General features: G+C 53.8%; 3 protein-coding genes across 7 annotated transcripts; 2 read left to right on the forward strand and 1 right to left on the reverse strand.

The window, feature by feature from the left end:
* The first annotated feature begins 6,225 nt into the window (after nucleotides 1–6,225).
* On the forward strand, nucleotides 6,226–8,106 carry LOC100341660 (olfactory receptor 11L1). Its single transcript, XM_017339486.3, has one exon. The coding sequence runs from the start codon at nucleotides 6,421–6,423 to the stop codon at nucleotides 7,390–7,392; it is 972 nt and encodes a 323-aa protein (XP_017194975.3). The 5' UTR covers nucleotides 6,226–6,420; the 3' UTR covers nucleotides 7,393–8,106.
* A 2,409-nt stretch (nucleotides 8,107–10,515) lies between these two features.
* LOC138850036 (olfactory receptor 6F1-like) lies at nucleotides 10,516–14,063 on the forward strand. Its single transcript, XM_070075735.1, has 4 exons — nucleotides 10,516–10,521; nucleotides 10,950–11,586; nucleotides 13,696–13,815; nucleotides 13,936–14,063. The coding sequence occupies exons 1-4, from the start codon at nucleotides 10,516–10,518 to the stop codon at nucleotides 14,061–14,063; spliced, it is 891 nt and encodes a 296-aa protein (XP_069931836.1).
* On the reverse strand, nucleotides 13,504–20,485 carry LOC127486022 (butyrophilin-like protein 10). 5 transcript variants are annotated; one of them, XM_070075953.1, is made up of 4 exons: nucleotides 20,224–20,485; nucleotides 19,413–19,694; nucleotides 17,850–17,978; nucleotides 13,504–16,164 (listed from the first exon to the last, which is right to left on the reverse strand). In XM_070075953.1, exons 1-4 carry the CDS (start codon nucleotides 20,468–20,470, stop codon nucleotides 15,689–15,691), a joined length of 1,134 nt encoding a protein of 377 aa, XP_069932054.1. In that variant the 5' UTR covers nucleotides 20,471–20,485; the 3' UTR covers nucleotides 13,504–15,688. The 5 variants fall into 5 exon arrangements, with proteins under 5 accessions (XP_069932054.1, XP_069932056.1, XP_069932057.1 ...); XM_070075956.1 differs by having other exon boundaries at nucleotides 16,064–16,164; nucleotides 17,850–17,952; XM_070075955.1 differs by lacking the exon at nucleotides 17,850–17,978.
* Nucleotides 20,486–20,868: the final 383 nt, after the last annotated feature.

The raw sequence follows: 20,868 nt of genomic DNA on the forward strand, positions 1-20,868 counted from the left end.
AAGACAGCGACAAAGTGACATCCCTGGGAGCCTCACCTCTGGGGACCTGGTGCTTCCAGCCGTAGCCCCAGCCGCACCTGCACCCCACACCCTCACCTGGGTGTTGTGCTGCACCTGCACCCCTCACTCACTTCTGTGACTGGCTGTGAGCATGCTAACAGCAGGTGTGCAGCCCAGCAACAAGTCTAAACAGGAGACCATTGTCCAGCGCAGTTCAGTGAGGGTCTGGTAAGAGATGCACCAGGGTGTGCAAAGCAAATCTCGGAGGGGGCACAGATGTGGGCTGAGCTATTTCTTAGAGGAATGCTTCAGAAGAGCCCACCAACGCTACCCCTGTGGACCAGGAGCAGGAGGCTGGACAGAGAGGGTGGCATCCCCAGAGGGAGGCACAGTCAGGGAGGGCGCCCAGGGAGCAGACAAGCCCCAGGTATGATTGTCAGCAGGACTGAGCACAACTGTGGTGTGCGTGAGTTTGAAGCCATGGGTGGGGCAGGAGCCTGCAGGCCTCCGCCATTCCTCAGCACATGGCCGTGCTTCTCTGGGGCTGTGAAGAGGTTCAGAAGGCACAGAGTGAGGGAATGCAGGACTCTGTCCTCAAAGAGCCGTGTGAGCTGCTGGGAGAGACTGGCACAGAATGTGGCAGACACACACCGCAGTCCTGGCCAGTCCTGCAGGAAAAAAACAGACTTGGGAGGCGGCTCAGGGACCAGGGCAGCCCCTGAGGGCCTCTGAGCTGACCTGTGAGGGTGAATATCAGCTGGAAAGGAGGAAGAGACCCCCTCTGAGGCTGCAGGGGAGGGGCAGTAGGCCCCTGCATGACTCAGCGGTTCCGGGGCAAGCGGAGGACTCAGGGCCTGGTGCATGGCTGCAGATAAAGCTGGGGGCAGGCGGGTCCATGACTCAGGCCTGGCAGCTCCTGGAAGGTCTAGGGTTTATGGTAAGAACAAAGTCTTGCCTTGGAGCTCTGCGGGGAGCAGGGTCGGAAGGATTTTGAGGCCATCTGTCTGAAGGGTTAGATGGGTCATTAAAATGGATGGACTCTGAGAACAAACACAGGTAAGCGAAGCCTTGGAGAAGAGAGCAAAAGGGCAGAGGGCTTCGAAGAAGGAGAGCAGGCCCTGGCTGCAGACTGCAGGCCGTGCCACCCGCCGCAGGCTTGAGGCAGCTGTGCCAGCCCTCAGACAGCAAGGATGCCCAGGCTGCCACTCTACACAGAGCTCAGAGCACTGAGTGAGCTGGCTGCCGTGGTACCAGGCTGCCACTTGTACACGGAGCTCAGAGCACTGAGTGAGCTGGCTGCCATGGTACCAGGCTGCCACTCTACACGGAGCTCAGAGCACTGAGTGAGCTGGCTGACGCGGTACCAGGCTGCCACTCTACACGGAGCTCAGAGCACTGAGTGAGCTGGCTGCCGTGGTACCAGGCTGCCACTCTACATGGAGCTCAGAGCACTGAGTGAGCTGGCTGACGCGGTACAGTTAACAGAGGTCCTGGCACTTGGCATGTGCATTTCAGTGAAGAAGGAAGAAAGAAAGGAAATGACAAAACAAGTGGAGGAGGGCTAGCTGCATTAGGACAGGGAGGGTTCTACTTGAACACTTAACTGTTTTGCTTGAAAGGCAGCGAGGGAGGGAGGGAAGGAGCAAGAGCTCTTCCATCCACTACTCCATTCCACTGATGCCCGCAGCGGCCAGGGCAGGGCCAGGCTGAAGCCAGGAGCCGGGAGTTCCATCCTGGTCTACCATGTTGGTGCAGGGACCCAAGCACTTCGGCCATCATCCACTGCCATGAGGGTATTAGTAGGAAGCTGGGTTGGAACCCAAGTGGGACTGGATCCCAGGTACTCTTACATGGAGTACAGCAGCCTAACCACTGTGGCACAATGCTCACCCCAGGTGTTTTTAATTTTGTTCACTGCTGTGTCTCCATACCTACAGAGAGCACCTGGCACACAGGCACCCTCAGCAAATACCAGTGGGAGGGACCAGGGCAAAAGAGAATGGAGAGGACTGGCTAGCTTATCATAGGAGTCTCCCACAGGTGGCTTGAGGGGCCCAACGTGAGGTCTGTAGCTGGCACATTTCACATGTTCTGCATTCCGTGTTCACACCTGTACATGACCTCACTCCATGTTTACATGCTCACATATGATGCCTCATTCCATGTTTACATTCATAAATGATCTCTATGTTCACACCTGTACGTGACCTCAGTCCATGTTTACATGCTCATATGTGATGTCTTGTTCCATGTTTACACTCATCAATGATCTCCATGTTTACATGTTCCTGTATGATATCTCATTCTATGTTTACACACTCTACATGATTTCACTCGATGTTGGGAACATGACCCATGGCTGCCTCCCTGGGTCGGGAAAGCTCATGGATTAGGTGGGAGACAGCTGGGCAAGCTTGGATGGGAGGGGCTGGGGTCAGGCCTGTGGGATTGGAAGGAATTTAGTCCTGGATGTCCATGTGTAAGGCTCTGGCTCCTGCAGAGGCATGGGTGCTCCGGGCACTGTCACTCCTGTTTTTTGGTTTCTCCAGCCTGGCTTCCACCTTCTGTGCCCCCAGGCCGCTTGGCAGGTGGTTCTCAGCTCTGGGGTCCCTCTGTGACCCCGGGCTGCTTGACGGGGTTCTCAGCTCTGGGGTATCTCTGTGCACATGTAGCCCAGTCCTAAAACACGTGGGCTTAGAGGAAGTGATCAGAGCCAGCTTCAAGACGTGGATGCCTAATGAGAGGGTATGAGTCGGGCGTCACAGCCATGTGTGACACCCTCTCTCCCTCGTCCCTTCCCTGACTCCAACGTTTACAAACATAGCCTCCCAAAGAGTTTAGCTAAACTCCCTACACACACATGCCATCCTTGTTGTCTGGGGTTCCTCTCCATTTGTGCCCCGCCTTCTCTGATTATTGTTCCTTGTTGCTGTTCTTGAGTTTATGTATAAGAAAAGAAAACAACAGAAAGAGAAAGATGCAGGAGGGGGGAGAGAGAGAGGGAGAGAGAGAGAGATCATCCATCTACTGGTTCACTCTCCAAATGTTCCCAACAGCCAGGGCTGGACCAGGCCAACACCCAGAACCAGGAGCCCCACCATGGTCTCCCACATGGGTGGCAGGGGTTTTGCCTTCTTCTGGACCTTCAGAACACGGCTGTCTTGGACTTGTGTCTCCCGGTGTAGCAGCTCCTTAGGTAGACCCCAGCAAGAGCCCCCCCACTTCAGCGTGTGGCCACGGACCCGCAGCATGCAGGCCAAAAACAGCAGCACCCCATGGACTTTGCTCCTCCTCAGGCAGCTACGCCTGCAAGTTAGTGCAGTCGCTTCTGTGTATGAAATTAGAATAGACTTAGATTTCAGGAAGCACTTCGGCACCTGCCTCTCTAAGACGTCACTTCCCTGATCAACACAGCACAGCCACAGCTCCAGAGGGGTGTGGAGCCTCAGTTCCAGAACATTCTTCCTTTTCCTGGACCAAAATACATTTTCCTGAAGCCTCCACCTGTCCATGGCATTTTTAACTTTAGGATGAAACTGCAGTCGTAATTCCTCCCTGAAAACCACTTCTCTCCTCTCTCAAGCTGTCTTGTCTGCAATGGAGGCGGCACCCCCAGCCTCCATCATGCCCTCCCAGCACGACCCCGAAAGCCACGATGCTGTCCATGGACTGCACACTGATGACCTGGGATCTCATGGAGCATGGACCTGGACCCCTCATGGAGCATGGATCCGGAACCCGAGGCAGGAGCTCCAGGCAGTCTGCAGGCCCCGTGCTCACAGGGTGAGCACCAGATGGCTTGCCTTTCATTACGTTGAGAGCAAGCACCTTTTGCTGTGGCTAGAGATGAAACGAGGACCTGTGTTTGCAAACTGAAGTTGCCTTAAAGAGCTCCTGGGAACAGAATGAGCCCATTCTGGTGCAAGTATTTTTGAAATCCATGCTTAGCTTCTTCCTCAAAGACCCCACGTATGGCCCCGACAGCCAGCTGTTCTGGCTGGGACTGGTGGTGCTGTGGTACTTTGATCTGGTGGCCTTGAGCCAATCACTCTCTTTCTGGGCCTCTGAGTTCCTTCTTCTAAGTGGACACTGGACACGCAGACCACCGTGAGGGTGAGGTCATGTGTGCAAGCCACTCAACCCTGAAAACCAACTCAACGAATGCTCCACAAATGGCAGTATTCTATATTTTACAGTGAAGTTAGGCTGTGATCTCAGGGAACTGTGGTCATTTCTTTTATGTTCTAATGATTTCTGGCAGCCATTTATTAGCATAAAATTGCCAGTAACTGACTGGGTAAAAATACCGTGGTAAAAGATAGTTATAGGACTTCAGATTTCTCTGTGCACAAGTTAATAATGCACCTGTGAAGGGCACCTTCAAAACAGCTTTACCGAGAAATATAAAAGAAGAGTTTTGGAATATCACTTTAGATAAAGTTTGAATAAAGATATCAGTGAATATATTGTTTTTGTGTGCTACGCATCATTGGGTGTTTATTTTTACTTCAATGCAACTATTAATTACTATGCAGTTACTTAAAACAAGTTAACAATAAGGTTATGAAGGTCAAGTTGAGAAATCAGTAAGATTGACAGTTCCGAGGCTCCATCACCCCGGCTGCCGTGGTGTTCACAGGAAGGCTATCCCCGCCCACAGAACACCCCGTTTCAGTCCCTGCTGCTCCATGTTCCCCATCCAGCTCCCTGCTAATGCTCCAGGGAGGTAGCAGATGATGGCTCAAATCCTTGAACCCCCGCCACCCATCTGAAAGGCCTGGATGGAGTTCCTGGCTCCTGTATCCAGCCTGGCAGAGCCCTGGCTGCTGTGGGCATTTGGGGAGTGAGCCAGCAGAGGGAAGATCTTATCTATCCCCCTCTTTCTCTGTCACTTTACCTTTCAAATAAATGTTTTTAAAAAAATATTTTAAAAATGACTAAAAGGGTTTTGGAGAGAAAATTCAGGTTTCTTGTGCCTATTCCAGAAGAGCACAGATTGGGTCTTCAAAATTTAAGTTTTCCCGGTGATATGAATTATTTAGTTTACCTAGGTGTACACAGTTGTCAAACAGCCACCCCTGTGAAGTGTGGCGGCAGAAGCTACTCAGTGAAGAGTAACTTCTACATGTTTGGTCGTCAGAACTGTTCCATCACTAACTGCCTACTTCTTTCATTTTGGAGGAACACTCTTGTCTGATTCAATTTCCAGTTCAGCATTGCCGGGGCCTGTCCTAAGTTCAGTGTTTCCAATCCTATTTCCAGCAGAGCATGGGAGCTGCCACTGTCCCTGGTGGGCAGATTCAAGTCTCGGAAGGCTGACCTCATTGTTCATGCACCTGATTGGCAGCTCACAGGAGAGTGTCTGGGGAGCAGGGGTCTCAAGGGCAGGTCCCCAGGCGCCCCATGGTTATTGAAGGGAGGCAGCTGCTTCAACCAAACCCAGCACCAGCAGGAGATGGCAAACTGCAGATCTGATGATGGAAGCCTAGTGCAAGTTAGGTTGGAGGAGAGTAACCCGGAGCCTGGGGCAGGGGCAACGCAGGGCTCTGTGCACTGGCAGGGGGAAAGGGGGTTTCCAGGGAGAAGGAGGAGCTTGCTTCAGCCTGTAGTGCACGTGCTGGGTGCTGCGTCCCACAGCCCAGATCTCCAGGTCTGGTTGTTGTGGCTGCGGACATCAGGCTGGGAAATGAGCCCTAGCTATGGGGGCACAGCTCGCCTTTGCTCGTCGGTGTGGAAACTGTCACTAATTCTGCCCCAAGAAGCAAGCGTGTGCCATACTAGTAACAACAGTGACCAAGACAGAGTTCTCAAGAAGTCAGCGGCTGCTTCGTCCATGTAAGACTGCATGGAAGAACAGCAACTGTCTTAATTCTGTTTATTTTAATACAATTTCAAAGAAAGCTGCAAAACAGGAGCTTAGCTGCATCTCACTGCGTGGCACTGATGCCGACCCAGCCTCCTGGGAGCCGAGTTCTGTGCTTCCCTCATCCCGATGAGATTTGAGGTAATGTCAGCCCTGGGAGGTAACCCCAGCAAAATCACAAGTGGCAAGAGGCAGGGGCTTCTGTGTTAGGAAGGGTGAGCCGGGAGTCGGGGTTCAGCAGGGTGGCAGCTCCCTGGGCCTGTGTGAGCTCTGGGAAGAGCCACACCAACCCCATCTTGATACTAATTCTATCTACTTAATTAAATCAAAACGGCACTTACACAGTCTCCCTCTGTGGTCTTAGTTATGTTCAGCTGTATCTTGTTAAAGAGACATGGAATTATAGGTTCATGCCTCTGGAAAGCTGTACCCAGAGACATCAACTATTAGAAATCCTGTCTGGAGTTCCAAGCTTGAATATTATCAGCATCTTTTGTGTTCTGTGCGTCTTTTCTGTGTTCTGTGCCTCTCCCCAATTTCTCTGTCCCCTGTAGTCAATGGCCATGCCCCCGAACAAGTCCGCTGTCACTGAGTTTCAGCTCCTAGGGTTCCAGAACATTGTTGAGTGGCAGACTCTGCTCTTTGCCATTTTCCTGGCTGTCTACACTCTCACCATTGCAGGCAATGTTGTTGTCATCGCTGTGGTGAGCCAGCAGCAGCTGCTGCACTCTCCGATGTACTCTTTCCTTAAACACCTCTCCTGTCTGGAGATCTGCTACACGTCCACCATCGTGCCCCTTCTCCTCGCCAGCCTGCTCTCGGGGGGCCGGGCCATCTCCTTCTCTGCCTGCATGGCACAGCTCTACTTCTTCGTGTTCTTTGGGGCTACCGAGTGCTTCCTCCTGGCCATGATGGCCTGCGACCGCTATCTGGCCATCTGCCGCCCACTCCACTACCCCGTCCTCATGAGCCCCGAGACCTGCACCAAGCTAACGGCTGCCTCCTGGCTGATGGGCGCTGGCACGGGCTTTCTGCCTTCCCTGATGATCTCCACGTTGGACTTCTGTGGCCCCAACCAGATCAACCACTTCTTCTGCGACCTCCACCCACTGATGCAGCTGTCGTGCTCCAGTGTCCATGTCCCCGAGCTGGCCATCTTCGTCCTGTCCATCGCCGTCCTCTGCATCTGCTTCTTCCTGACCCTCATGTCCTACGTGCTCATCGTGTCCTCCATCCTGAGGATCCCTTCAGCCTCTGGCCGGATGAAGAGCTTCTCCACCTGCGGCTCCCACCTGGCTGTTGTCACCATCTACTACGGCACTATGATCTCCATGTATGTGCGCCCCCGTGCCCAGCTGTCACCGGAAATCAGCAAGATCGCTTCTGTCTTCTACACTGTGGTCACCCCACTGCTGAACCCTGTTATCTACAGCTTGAGGAACAAAGACTTCAAAGAGGCTGTTAGAAAAGTTGTGAGGAGGAAGTGTGGTATATACAGAGTTGGAGTGAGAGGAAGCTCCGTTGTTTGATAAGGAAAGCTGCGGAGGACACTTGGTGGACTGAGTGAGGCCTGGGGTGGTGGCTACAGAAGCTCTGCTGATGTCCCTGTGAGCCCAGGATGGACCCCACAGGTCAGAGCGGAGCAGCTGCTGGCGGGGGTCTCTGGCCAACAACCGATCAAAGGTGAATGGTCTCTGTTAAACCATGCTGGGGGAAATTTTATCCTTGGTTGCTTTCTTTTACCATCTAATGGGAATCAAGATGGTAACATTCCAGGGCCTTGTGACTACACACATGTGAGCTTCAGATTGTACGGGATTCCTCTTTTCTTTCAATAGCCTTAGGTACAAAAGTCTCTATAACTTCTAAGAACTGTTGGGAAATCCTTAGGACCTTTGTGGACCTGACCCTAATGGGACACTGGTGTTTGTTAAACAGCTATGGAAAGAAGGAATGAAAAAGAATATGTGTGAAATGGGCATTTATCCACAATATCTACTGGACACAAGGAAGAATAGATGAGTATTTTTGAAGTGCCAAGTATTTGTGTGTAATAACTTCTAATGAATGAATTTCTAATATCTTTTTTCAATGCAATTATAGGGGTGAGAGGGAAACTGCAAGTTATTGTGTTCTATTGTGAGTTCTGGCTGGCAAAAGATGTGCACTAGAAACCGAGACCCTTTAGTATTTTCTTTGATTCTGTCAGTGCTGAGAAGACTTCTCATGCCCATTGCTCTGGTCATTAATTCCACAAATGTTTTCTTTCTTTCTTTTTCTTTTTATTTTTCCTTTTTTTTTTTTTTTTTTTTTTTTTTTTTTTTTTTTTGACAGGCAGAGTGGACAGTGAGAGAGAGAGAGAGAGAGACCGTGGCTGGCTGGGGCACTGCAGCCGGTGCACTGTGCTGATCCAAAGCCAGGAGCCATGAGATTCTCCTGGTCTCCCATGCGGGTACAGGGCCCAAGCACTTGGGCCATCCTCCACTGCACTCCCGGGCCACAGCAGAGAGCTGGCCTCGAAGAGGGGCAACCGGGACAGAATCCGGTTCCCTGACTGGGACTAGAACCCGGTGTGCCTGCACCACAGGTGGAGGATTAGCCTTGTGAGCCGAGGCGCCGGCCCAAAATGTTTTCAATCCCCTACTACATGCCAGACCCATCCCAAGGACACAGTCTTATGGAAGGGGCCAGGGCAGACTCGGCTTCAGCGTGGCCTCCAGTATGGAAGGGAGGAGAGACGCATACAGAATCATAAAGAATGGCTCATTCGTACTACGACCAGCTCAAACAGCCAAGCACAAGCTGGGGCATAAACTTGGCTCAACACTGCCTGGAGAGCCCTGTGTTTACACAGCACTTCCACCTGCACTCAGGGAGCAGCAGGGAGTGCCTGGGCCACCTGGGGGCATGGCAGGAACTGGGGAGACAGAGGAAGGAGGAACATGGAGGGAGGACCAGCAGGTCAGGAACACCAGAGGAACCAGAGGACTCCTCACCTGCTCTGAATTCAGCCCCTCCTAACACCAACCCTTTCCCACTCACTTCCAGGCAACTAGAAATATCTGGATTAAAACTCCTCATTGATTCCCCTTTGTTTAACAGATCATTCACCAACTGTGTTACATTTTAGTGAGAAAGAAATCCTGATGTTTGTAAACAGGGCCTCTTGTCACTTCCAGCTGTGACTTTGGGGAATGTGCCCACTGATGAGGCAGCACAACACTGCCTTTGGAGGATGTTTCCACAGGCTCCAATGGAGCCAATGGGTGTCCTCTAGCAGGACACCCCCCAGCCCAAGGACCCTGGGGCCGGGGTCACTAGGCACAGAAGGGGGCAAGAGGACCCCAGGGAAGGGCATTGCAGGGGAGCTGAGCAGCACAGTGAGCTGAGGAGTCTGCAGTCTGTGTTATCTGAGGCCTGCAGGCGTCCTGGGCAGTTTCAGGGAGTGTGCAAAACAGTGATCAATCTGCCTGCATGGACTGTGTTTACAGCAGCGGTGGGGGGGACATTTGAGTTTGCCACTGGAGGGCTTTGGAAGCCAACAGCGGGCGCCAGAGTGCCGAGGCTCTTGGCAAACCCTGCCCAGCCTCATCTTTCTCTCCGTGCAGTCCATGTAACACTGGCCCTGATGACCAGGTGCTCATTTCTGTTTGCTGAGTTCCTAAAATCCTACAATCCTACTCCGAGCTCAGCACCCTCATGCAACGTAACTAGGTAGAAAGAAGATTTTGAGTGACTTGACATTCTGTATGTAAATAAATGTTTTCCCTCATAGTATGCATAGATTCACCAAAAGTAATGCAGTGTTGTTGGTACCAGTGACCCCAGAATAGACTATTCGATCACATGAACAGTTTAAACCATTGTTATCTATACTTTTCAATAACCTTTTAACATTCTGCTGCTTGTAGCAGGTGATACAAACAATTTCAAATCAATTGTGTGCATGGTCATTCGTTAATGTTTTTGATATACGGGTTCAGGATGGTATTTCCACCTTAATCTGCAACAGAAATACTTAATTTACAGCAGAATCAGCCCATTATGTCCCATCCTCCTAAATTTAGAATACCTATAAAGACTGAAATTGAGCAATAAACTAGGATAACTTTGAAATAAATGTCAATGAAATATTTGCATGATGGAAAACTTGGGATTTCATGGATAAAATAGGTAGTCACTCTAAGTAGGGTGACTGCATCAATCCTCCATGACTGGCATTCAAGGAGAAGTCAGAGAAACACTTTTGAACCCCCACACCCCCCCCCCCACACACACAGACCTAGCTCCATGATTTACTCCTGGTCACAGCTGCAGCTTTTCAGCAGCCTCCCGAGTGTGACAGAGAAAGGAAGAGGAGCTGTGGCTTCCTTTGAAGGTCATGGTCCTGCCTGATTGTAGATCCAACTGAAGCTATTTGATGCCATCCCTATGATTAAGGAGAAACAATTCCAAGGCTTTGCAGCTTAGCTTTTAAGTGGGAAGCCATTGAGGCTTCTCAGAAATGGGCAGGCACTGTGACTCATGGGTCGGGAACTCATTGGCTCTATGATGCAGCCATGAGGACTGCTCCATCTCCTCCACTTTGCACTGTTAAAAATGGTTGGGCTCCGGGCTGGCGCTGTGGCTTAGCAGTAAAGCTGCCACCAGGGATGCCGGTATCCCATATACGTGCTGGATCCTCTCCTGATCCAGCTCCCTACTAATGACCCAGGAAAGTCATCAGAAGATGGCCCAAGTGCTTGGGGCCCTGCCTCCCACATGGGTGACCCAGATGAGACTCCTGACTCCTAGCTTCAGCCTGGCTTAGCCCTGGCCTTTTCGGACAACTGGGGAGTGAACCAATGGATGGACATTCCCTCTCCTCTTCCCCCTTCCCTTCCCCCTTCCCCTCCCCCTCCTGTTCCCCCTCCCCCCCTCCAACTCTGCCTTTCAAAATAAATTAATTAATCTAAGAAGAAGAATGATGTTCCCATGAGTGTGAGAATTCTCCATTCTAGGCCAAGTGCACACTTGCAGAAATCTGGAGGTTTGGTCTGTGTGTTAGGTGAATACGAGGCTCACAGAACTTAGTGTCTCCAATTAGCCTAATCTCTTGCAAAGGGCTGGCTGTGGCATCAAGTTTTCAGAGTTTAAACACAGAGTGTGGGGGCTGGTGGGTAGGGCCACCGCCTGTGGTGCTGCCATCCCAGTGCGCTACGTGGCCATCATGATCAGTCTGCTCTCCTTGCTGCTGGCCCTGGGCTGCTGGGCCTGTGGCTTCCTGGCCATCGTGGCACCCACTGCCCTCGTCAGCAGCCTGTCCTTTTGCGGTCCCCGTGCCATCAACCACTTCTGCGACATCGCGCCCTGGATCGCCCTGGCCTGCACCAGCACACAAGCCGTGGAGATCGTGGCCTTCGTGATCGCCTGTGTGGTCATCCTGAGTTCATGCCTCATCAACCTGGTCTCCTACGTCTACATCATCAGCACCATCCTCAGGATCCCCTCGGCCAGTGGCCAGAGCAAGGCCTTCTCCACGTGTTCCTCCCACCTCACTGTGGTCCTCCTGTGGTACGGGTCCACCATCTTCCTGCATGTGCGAACCTCCATCAAGGACGCCCTGGACCTGAGCAAGGCCATCCACATCCTGAACATCGTGGTGACCCCCGTTCTCAACCCCTTCATCTACACGCTCCGGAACAAGGAGGTGAGGGAGAGTCTGCTGAGAAAGTGGAAAGGAGGTAAACTCCCCACGGTGTGATGGGGAGGTGTGCTGTGTGCCGGCCCCCAGACTGCAGGGCTCTCCATTCCTGCAGCATGGCAGGTGTTCGATCATGGCTCCAAGTGCACCACAGAGTGACACGGATGCTTCTTTGGTTCCAGCGGGGAGAAAACAAAGGGGAAACACCTGAAAGACAAAATCAGACCTATCAAGGGAAACACTGGGTGCAGGAGCTCTCCTTTCTCATGCAGGAGGGGAACAGGAGTTTTTGATATAAGCAAACTAGCTTGTCCAAGCAAAATAGTCATACATTGACGTGGGTTTTCTTTTGAGTTTTGTTTATAACATTAGGGACACATACTCGGTGTGAAGCATACATTACGAAAACTCCAAGTTCTCGTTCTTTGTAAGATTTTTGTATCACCTTGTAAATCTGGGGTGTAAGAACTAGGACAGGAAAATGCATGAAATCATAATGGAAATGAGAGTACCATTATTCCCATGTGACATTTTCTTAGGTGAGGTATGGTAATACATGCAGATGGCAGGAGAAGCTGATAACTTGCAAGATGCCACATCTGTTTCACCAGGACTGAAAGGGTTTGAGTAAAGCTATAGAAGTCCCGTGATGATCCGTGTTCAAGGTGCTGTCCCTTGAGAATAAAAGTGACAAATTCTGCTTCTCAACCACAGAATTAGAGTTTCAGAGAAAAATAACCTTGGGGTACAATAATTAGAGCATTTTGTTTTTAATTTCCCTCCAAAAGACCCCATCCTTAAGGAGCCAGAAGCAGGCCTTGCCTTCTCAGCCATGCACCCAGGAAGATTTATTTCCCCTCACCCACTTCCCAGGACTGGGGTTAGACGCTGCAGTCAGGGGCTGGCCAACAGAGCCAGGCAGAGGAGTGGGCTGGGGCTGTGTTCTTCCCCCAGGAGGAAGGCGGGGGCTGGGAACAGCTGCCCTCAGACCTCCCTGTTCCCATCATTAGGAACCTTTCCTGGTTTTGGAAGTGAATGGGGCAGGGAAGGCTGTGTGTTGGAAGGACATAGGAGAACATGTTTTAACTGAGACCGAGTCCCCTGGCAAAGATATGCCTCTGTTGAAAGTCTACCTCCTGGGGCTGGTGCGATGGTGCACTAGGCTGACCCTCAACCTGTGGCACCGGCATCCCATATGGGCGCCAGGTTCTAGTCTCTGTTGCTCTTCTTCCAGTCCAGCTCTCTGCTGTGGCCCAGAAAGGCAGAGGAGGATAGCCCAGGTGCTTGGGCCCCTGCACACGCCTGGGAAACCAGGAGGAAGCACCTGGCTCCTGGCTTCCGATTTTTGTAGCTCCGGCCATAGCGGCCATTTGGGGAGTGAACCAATGAAAGGAAGACCTTTCTTTCTCTCTCTCTCACTGTCTGTAATTTTACCTGTCAAATTTAAAAAAAAAAAAAAACTTTAAAAAAAAGTCTGCCTCCTAAGAGACCATAGGGGTGAAAAGTGGTGAACTTTTGTCACCTGTCACAAGGGTTGTGGCCAGTATCTTACAAACGTAAGACTATTGCAGTTTTTGTTAAATGTGAGAATTTTGCATGAGGCACAGCAGAGACACACACAGGGCAGTGCTTTTGAAAGCGTGTCCTCCAGGAGTGGGAGAAACGCATCTAACGTCTACCTCTAACAATCGGGAGAGGTGTAGGTGCAGCACTCTCAGGTATACACTGAAGTGCTGATGGATGCGTGAAGACACCCTGGGGACACCTGGGAAACAAGCAAACATCAGAGAGCAGGTGCAGAAGAAAACAGAAGGGATGAGATGGCGTCAGGAAGCAGCTTCCTCCCGCCTTGTGGCGTGTGACAGGACAGCAGTGACCACAGGGTGAGGAAGCCTGCAGAGCACTGCCTCGGCCATGTGACCAAGGTCAACGCCAACAGCCATGACAGGACACATCCTTTATATCACGTGACAAGAAGTCTTCTTCTTTCGTGACTTGTCACTCGAGAACATACAACCCACAGCACATGCAACCCGAGTTGATCCTGCCTAAGTGCAGTTGGCTCCCACACTGCCCTGCGCCCACGGCCTGAGGATCTCCTTGGTGCCTTTTCACACACTGCACACCTCCCACGGTCTCACCTCCACAGGCCAGGATAGCCGAGCATTCCCACCCACTCCCAACGAGAGGAGGTACTGGACTGCTGACCCTGGTTGCACAGGAGTCACCCCTACTCTGCACAGCCATCCATACTATGAGAAACCGAGAGGTGAGATCAACTCCATTACAGGGTAGGAAAAGCAGAAATATCAGGAAAGCAGAAGGCAGGGCCCCCTCTTCTGCCAGCAGTGAGCTCGGCTACTCCCAGTGCTCCCTGCGACACCCGCAGACCACCACGGTGCTCACCCCCAGTCTACTCTGAAGGCGCAGTGTGAAGTGGGCATTGGCTCCCTGCACCCCCCTGAGAAGGGATACAGCAAGGGCAGCACTGATGCACCCAGCGAAGGGGTGAGGTAACCCACAGGCAGCCTCCAGGGACAGACGCATGTGCACCAGCGAGAACGAGTCAGGAGGAGCACGGCGCAGAAGGCAGGCTGGCTGGTCACTGTGTGCAGGGCACCCAGAGGGAGGGGAGGGTCCAGAGCAAGGCAGACAGGGGTAGGTATGGTGGCACAGCAATGCTGGCATCCCGCTTGGGTGTGCTGCAAGACCCAGCTGCTGCACTTCCAATCCAGCTCCCTTTAATGCACCCGGGAAAGCAGTGGGAGATGACCCAAGTGCTTGTAGGAGACCTGGAAGAAGCTCCAGCCTACTGGCTTTGGTTTGGCACAGCACTGGCCATTGTGGCCATTTGGGGAGTAAACCAGCTGATGGAGGATCTCTCTCTCTCTCGCTCTCGCTCTCTTGCTCTCACTCTCGCTCTCTTTCTCTATCTCTCTCATCCCTCTAACTCTGCTTTTCAAATAAATTAGAAAATAATTAAATAGGCTGGCACTGTGGCTCACTAGAGTAATCCTCTGCCTGCGGCGCTGGTACCCTGGGTTCCAGTCCTGGTTGGGGCACCGGTTCTGTCCCAGTTGTTCCTCTTCCAGTCCAGCTCTCTGCTCTGGCCCGGGAAGGCAGTGGAGGATGGCCCAAATGCTTGGGCCCTGCACCCACATGGGAGACCAGGAGGCAGCACCTAACTCCTGGCTTCGGATCGGCACAGCACACCAGCCACGGAGGGCATTTGGAGGGTGAACGTACTGAAGGAAGATCTTTCTCTCACTGTCTAACTCTGCCTGTCAAAAATTTAAAAAAAATAATTAAATAACAAATTAAAAGGAAATGCACACAGCCCCATAGCATAAAGTGCACACATAGCCCCACATGACAGAGAATGATGTGGACAAAATATTAATGCCATGGCTGAGAAACTGCTCTATAACACTAGAGAAAGTTAACAGTAGTTCAATAACCTTCACAGCTGCATTGGCCAATCTGGGTCCATCTTGTTAGCTCACTTACTTCTTTTTCCTACCATTTTCCAAGGGGCTCCTTTTTTTCTTTTAAAGTGTCTTGAGGTTTACTTATTTACTTAGTTGTATTCATTTTATATGGAAGCTGGAGGGGGAGGGGGAGGAAGTAGCCAGCGCTGGGTCAGGCTGGAATCAGAAACTCCCTGGGTCTCCAGGTGGGTGGCACAGGCCCAGGTACTTGAGCCATCACCTGCTGTCTCCCAGGGTGCGATCAGCAGGAAGCTGGCATCTCCCAGGAACAGAGCTGGGACTTGAACCCAGCACCATGATCTGGGATGCAGGCATCCAAGCGATGTTGTAACCGCTGAGCCAAGCTTGCACCCCGGGCTTGTCGTTTTAATTGTGCCTATGTTTTCAGTACTGTAACAGAAAGGCCAACACTATTCCAACTTTAAAATTAAAAAAATAAATAAATAAAACCTTAGGGGCAGGGGTTTGGCTTGGCAGATAAGACACTGTTCGGGAAACCTGTGGCCCACCTCAGAGAGCATGTGTTGGATCCCTAGCTCTGCCTCCTGGTTCAGCTTCCTGCTAACGCAGACTCCGGCAGTCCACAGTGATGACCCCAGAAATGGGACTCGCACATGGGAGACTGGGATTGGGTCCCTGGCTCCCAGCGTCAGGTTATTTCAGGAGTGAAAGATCAGATGGGAGCTTGTTCTCTCTGTCTATGTCTCTCTGCCTATCTAATAAGGAAATATTTTTTAGAAGAAAATCTCCCATCACAATCCAGGAAAATGCCCACCTGACAGAGGCACCAGGGAGGCCAGAGCCACGTTCTGGGATAGCACAGGGCCTGGAGTCGCTCCTCATAATACTCCACTGCCCAGAGGCCATGCTGGGGGGCCTTGGGGATCCTGCCCTCCCGGCCCACACTGCCCAGACACATGCCCAGTGTCCAGGCCTTCCCGTCCCCCACCTCGACCTCCCAGTAGTACTGCCCGGCAAAGAACTGCTCCAGGCCAGCACACAGGGGTCCTGATTAAAGCTGCTGGCGCAGGGGGGCAGGTCCTGGTCGAAGAGCAGCCGCCTCATGCTCTTCTGATCCTCAGACAGGGAGAGCCTGGGGCTGGCTGTGGCGGGGTCCAGCGAGGGACTCACTACAGAAAGAGGCCAGGGACAGGCATCAGGGGTGGGTCTGCCGTCCCTCATGCACAGGAATGTCAGGGTCTGCCCCACCTTGGGACCCCTGTACTCTTCCTGTGTCCCTGCCAGCCATCAGCCCCAAGCAGGTGATAGGGATCTGCTCCTGGGGTGGCAGAGACCTGGCTGAGTGCACAGAGTGTGTGCGTGTGTGTCTGTGAGACAGTGCCAGTGTGTGGGTGTGATGTGTGTGTGTGTGAGAGAGAGCATGCCAGTGTGTACCTGTGTGTGTGACAGTGCCAGTGTGTGTGGCATGTGTGTCTATGTGTGAGGGAGCACACAAACATGTCTGTGTGTGAGAGAGCATGCCAGCATGTGTGTGCATTGTGAGAGTAAACCAATGTGTGTGTCTGTGTGAGAGTATGCCAGCGCCAACTTGTGTATATGTGTGTGTGAGAGAGCACTCTAGCATGTGTGCATGTGTTGTGTGCAAGAGTGCATGCCAGCATGTGTGTGCACCTGTGTACTTGCCTCTCCTTGGACATTGCAAGAGCAAAAGGAGCTAGGGTCTTCCTTCCCAGGCCTCTGTGCCCACTTCCCAGCATCTGACACGAAACCTGTGCTCTTTTAGATGGGAACACACACCCATGCACACACTTTACAATGCACACACATTACAATGCACACATGTATGCGTGCATACCACCTCCACGTGCACACACATGACCTCATGCACATGCTCATGCAAGGCCTGGACACTGCTCACACACACCCACACACCTGCACACATGCACTCACGCCTGAGGACAAGCCTCAGGACACCTGTGCTCTCACCCACCCCTGTCCAGCATCCTCTTGAGTAACTCTGGGCTTCTCACTTTGTCAGAAACGAGTGTGGGAGGGAAACCATGCCCACCACCCCAGAGGAAGGGGCTCCTGTCCTCTCCTTGTCCCCTGGGGCACCTGGCTCCAAGGACTCCACCCCCACCGGCCATTTCCAATGGAGGGACTTGTTTCTGCAGTGATGCAGGAGGCTGTGGTGTCTTGGGGTCTGGCTGATGGAAACCCAGCCCAGCCTCGTGTTCTGGAAGCAGCGAAATCGTACGAGAGCTCACTGAGCTCCCCTGGCATCACCTGTCACAGAACACGCCCCGTCCCTGGACTCCAAGGAGCTCACGCCGAGGCTGCAGCCCGCACTGCCAGGCTGGACAGGCTCTGACGGTGCCCCCGGGGCCTCCTGTGCCAGCCACGGTCCTGGTGTGGAGGTGGTGGGCCTGTGAGGGGCCAATGCACAGCTGCTGTGGTGCTGCCCTCAGGAAGGAGGGGTGTTCTCGTGGCACCCGGCTGGCTCCTTTAGGGGCTGCTGTGCCCTCTCCTTCCTGTCTGCCTCTCCTCCCACCATGGCGCCATCCCCACAACACAGCAGAGGCCGATCCAGGGAGCCACCTGGGACAGCTAGAGGAGCCCGTTCCCCAGCCCGGGCAGTCACTATAGCCTCAAGCTCAGATGCCCCTGTGTCCATCAGGGAGGACAACCAGAGGGACCAGGCGGGAAGAACAGTGTGAAGCCTGAGACCGCAGGTTCTTGCCAGGCAGCCAGCCCCTCCACAAGCCCCTGCCCCACCCCAGGACAGCACAAAGCTGGTTCAGAAGGCCCAGGTGAGTGACAGCGTGGTCCTGCCCAGCTCCCCACTCCCGCTCACCCTGGAATGGCTCAATCCTGTCGCGGCCGGCTCCAGGCCCCAGCTCCTGTTCTTCCTGCAGCCTCCCTTTCTCCGGCTGCTCCTCGCTCTCTTCCCGGTTCAGCTTCGGGCAGAGGCAGAGACCCCCGGCTGTGATGAGCCCCAGCACGATGAGGATCAGAAACAGGGGCATCCTCCATGTGGAGGGCGGGGCCATCCTGAGAGGGAGGTCCACGGGGACCCTGGGGATCCAAGCACATCGGGATGAGAGCCCCTGTCCCAGGCCCTGCTGCAGGATCTGAGTCAGGGGCACCAGGTCTCCAGCCTGCTCTGAAACAGTTCAGAAATGGATGCCCATTCACATGCACGATGGGGCCTGGTCTGAGGGAGGGTCTTCCCAAACGTGGTGGGGCCCTCACCCCAGAGTGCTGGTGTCAGGAGCTGGGACCCTCGCCCCAGAGTGCTGGTGTCAGGAGCTGGGACCCTCACCCCACAGTGGGAGTCAGGAGCTGGGACCCTCACCCCAGAGTGCTGGTGACAGGAGCTGGGACCCTCACCCCAGAGTGCTGGTGTCAGGAGCTGGGACCGTCACCCCACAGTGAGAGTCAGGAGCTGGGACCCTCACCCCACAGTGAGCTAGGGCTTTTGTGACGTGATACATCATGAAGTGGAGCTCCCATAATAAATGGGACCCAGGAGAGGACCCTGCCTATGAGCGGGAAGCAGCTGCCCTGTCCTCTGCCCCCCAGCCTCCCCACTCTCTTCTCGGATTTCCCCAGCAGCAGAGCTGGGAGGAGTGAGCTCCAGGGGCCAGAAGCTGCCCTATGGCAGAGCTGAGGGGACCAGGTCATCCGGGGACAGACACTTGTGTACGAGCCGTGATAGAAATGTAGGACCACGCGGTGGACGTGGTGCCTGAGAAGCCAGAGAGGATGGTCTGGGAAAAGTTAAACCTGGACACAGCCAAGAATGCATGGGCAGGTGCAGTGTGTGTGACACCAGGGGTGGACTTAGGGCAAAAGGAAGAGCAGGGAGCCGTGGGCGGACGTGCAGGAAATGCAGGTGCAGTCCGAGGAGGGGGCTGTGGAGGACACCATCCACTGGGCTCTCACTCTGGGAACTGTAGAGACCACGAGCAATCAGAGGGGAGGGGCCGGGGGGGACACGGGGGGCTCTCAGGGCAGCAGCTGTGCTGGTGGACTCAGGCAGACAGATCTGTCCAGACCCATGGGGTCCAACCCTCAGCTGAACTGTGGACTCTGGGGGACGCTGGTGCTGGCAGCTGTGACACTCACACCTCTCCTGCTGTGGGGAGCAACTGTGTGCTGGGACATCTACATGCTTCCTGCTCCAATTTGCTATGAAACCAGAGACATGGAAAGAACCAAACAGGAAGCCGATGTCAGGGCACAACTTTCTCGGTCTCTCTGCCCAGTGGCTGTCTGCACCCCGATCTGTACTCCGCCCTCGCAGTCAACACCCAGGACCCTCCCCTCTCCCACTGCAGGGCCACAGACAGCAGCTCCAGTGTCCCGTCACGCAGGGCCACACACACCTGTGCTTGGAGCCACACAGAACACTCACCGGGCAGGTGGCTCTCAGCTACCTTCCTCTCATGGAGCAGGGGGCTGGAGATGGAGCAGGTGAGACCCCCCATGCTCCTGTCTGGGACGGCCACCCTGGACAGCACAGCCAAGAGGCCAGTGGTGGCTGAGGCTGAGAAACGGGTCACAGCCGGCACCGCATGCCCCCTGAAGTCTCTCCACTCCACGTGAGGCTCTGGGTACCAGCCTGCTGAGGTGCACTCGGCTCGGATGCCCTTGTCCAGGTCCTCGGTCACATGGATTCTGGGCTCCAAGCCCAGCCCTGGGGGAGACACAGAGGCTCAGTCCAGGGCTGCTGCCAATGCCAGACGTGTTATGAGGGTTCCAGAGGTGCCTGCATAGTCTCACCAATCACTACATACCACAGAGCAGAAAAGAGTCTTGGAGAGTCAGCGGGAGTTTCCAGTGTTGCAAGTCGGGAAGGGTGGGGAACAGGAAGGAGCCCAGGCAGGGCTGACTGCAGAGCAGAATGCCCCCTCCACGTCCCCAGCTCCTCTGCCCGCCCTGGCCTGTCCCTGTCTCCCTTCCTGTCTCCCCTTCCCCTCTGCACTCTGTCTCCCCTCCCTCTCCCCAGCTGGTCCTCTCCTTCCCTGGCTCCCTGCCTTCTGCCTTTCCCAGTAATGGCGGGAAGGCAGGCTGCACCTCCTGGGACACAGCGTGGGCAGGTGGGGATGTGAGGACGTGGGGATGCTCCCACACTGCACACTGTGGATGGTAGCCCAAGCCTGGAGCTGGGACCGGGAACTGGGGAGAGGTGCTCCCAGGGAGGCGGAGGCTGAGGCAGCCCTCACCTGCCACCTGCAGCGCCAGGGTGGTCTCGCTGTGAGGCTCCCCATCCCTGAAGAGGCAGGGGTAGGTCCCGTTGTCATACACAGTGATGTTGTGAATCCCCAGCACAGCTTTGCCCCTGGCCAGGTGGTTGCCCAGGAAAGTCGTCCTCCCCCGGGACTCTGCCATCTGCTCTCTGGACACCTGTGCTCTGCGCCTGTGCAGGTACATGGTAGGCAAGGGCCGGCTCCTGTACCACCTCAGCTCCATGTCCTCCACGCAGGAACCCAAGCACTTGAGTCATCATCTGCTGCTCTCTCAGGCCATTAGCAGAGAGCTGGATCCAAACTGGAGCAACCAGGACTTAAACCAGTGCCCCAGTGAGTGATGCTTGTGTCTCAAGCAGCAGTTTAACCCCCTGCACCCCACGCTAGCCCCTTTTGTGAACTTTCTGAAGACCCATCATCTGTGTTATTTCAAAATCGTAGGCTGCGCGGGGCAGATGACTCCATGAGAGGGTGACAGACATGCTCCTCCTGTGCCCCATGGAGTCGCGTGGATGCTGGCTGCTGAGCTGAGCTTCTGGGTGGTAAATGAAAGTCTTCCATGAGAAATCAAAGTCCCTGTTCCGCCCCAGTCATAGGTAAAGGCTCAGAATCAGTCCTCAC

This window comes from Oryctolagus cuniculus, chromosome 6 (genome assembly GCF_964237555.1).
Source record: "Oryctolagus cuniculus chromosome 6, mOryCun1.1, whole genome shotgun sequence".
NCBI lineage: Eukaryota > Metazoa > Chordata > Mammalia > Lagomorpha > Leporidae > Oryctolagus > Oryctolagus cuniculus.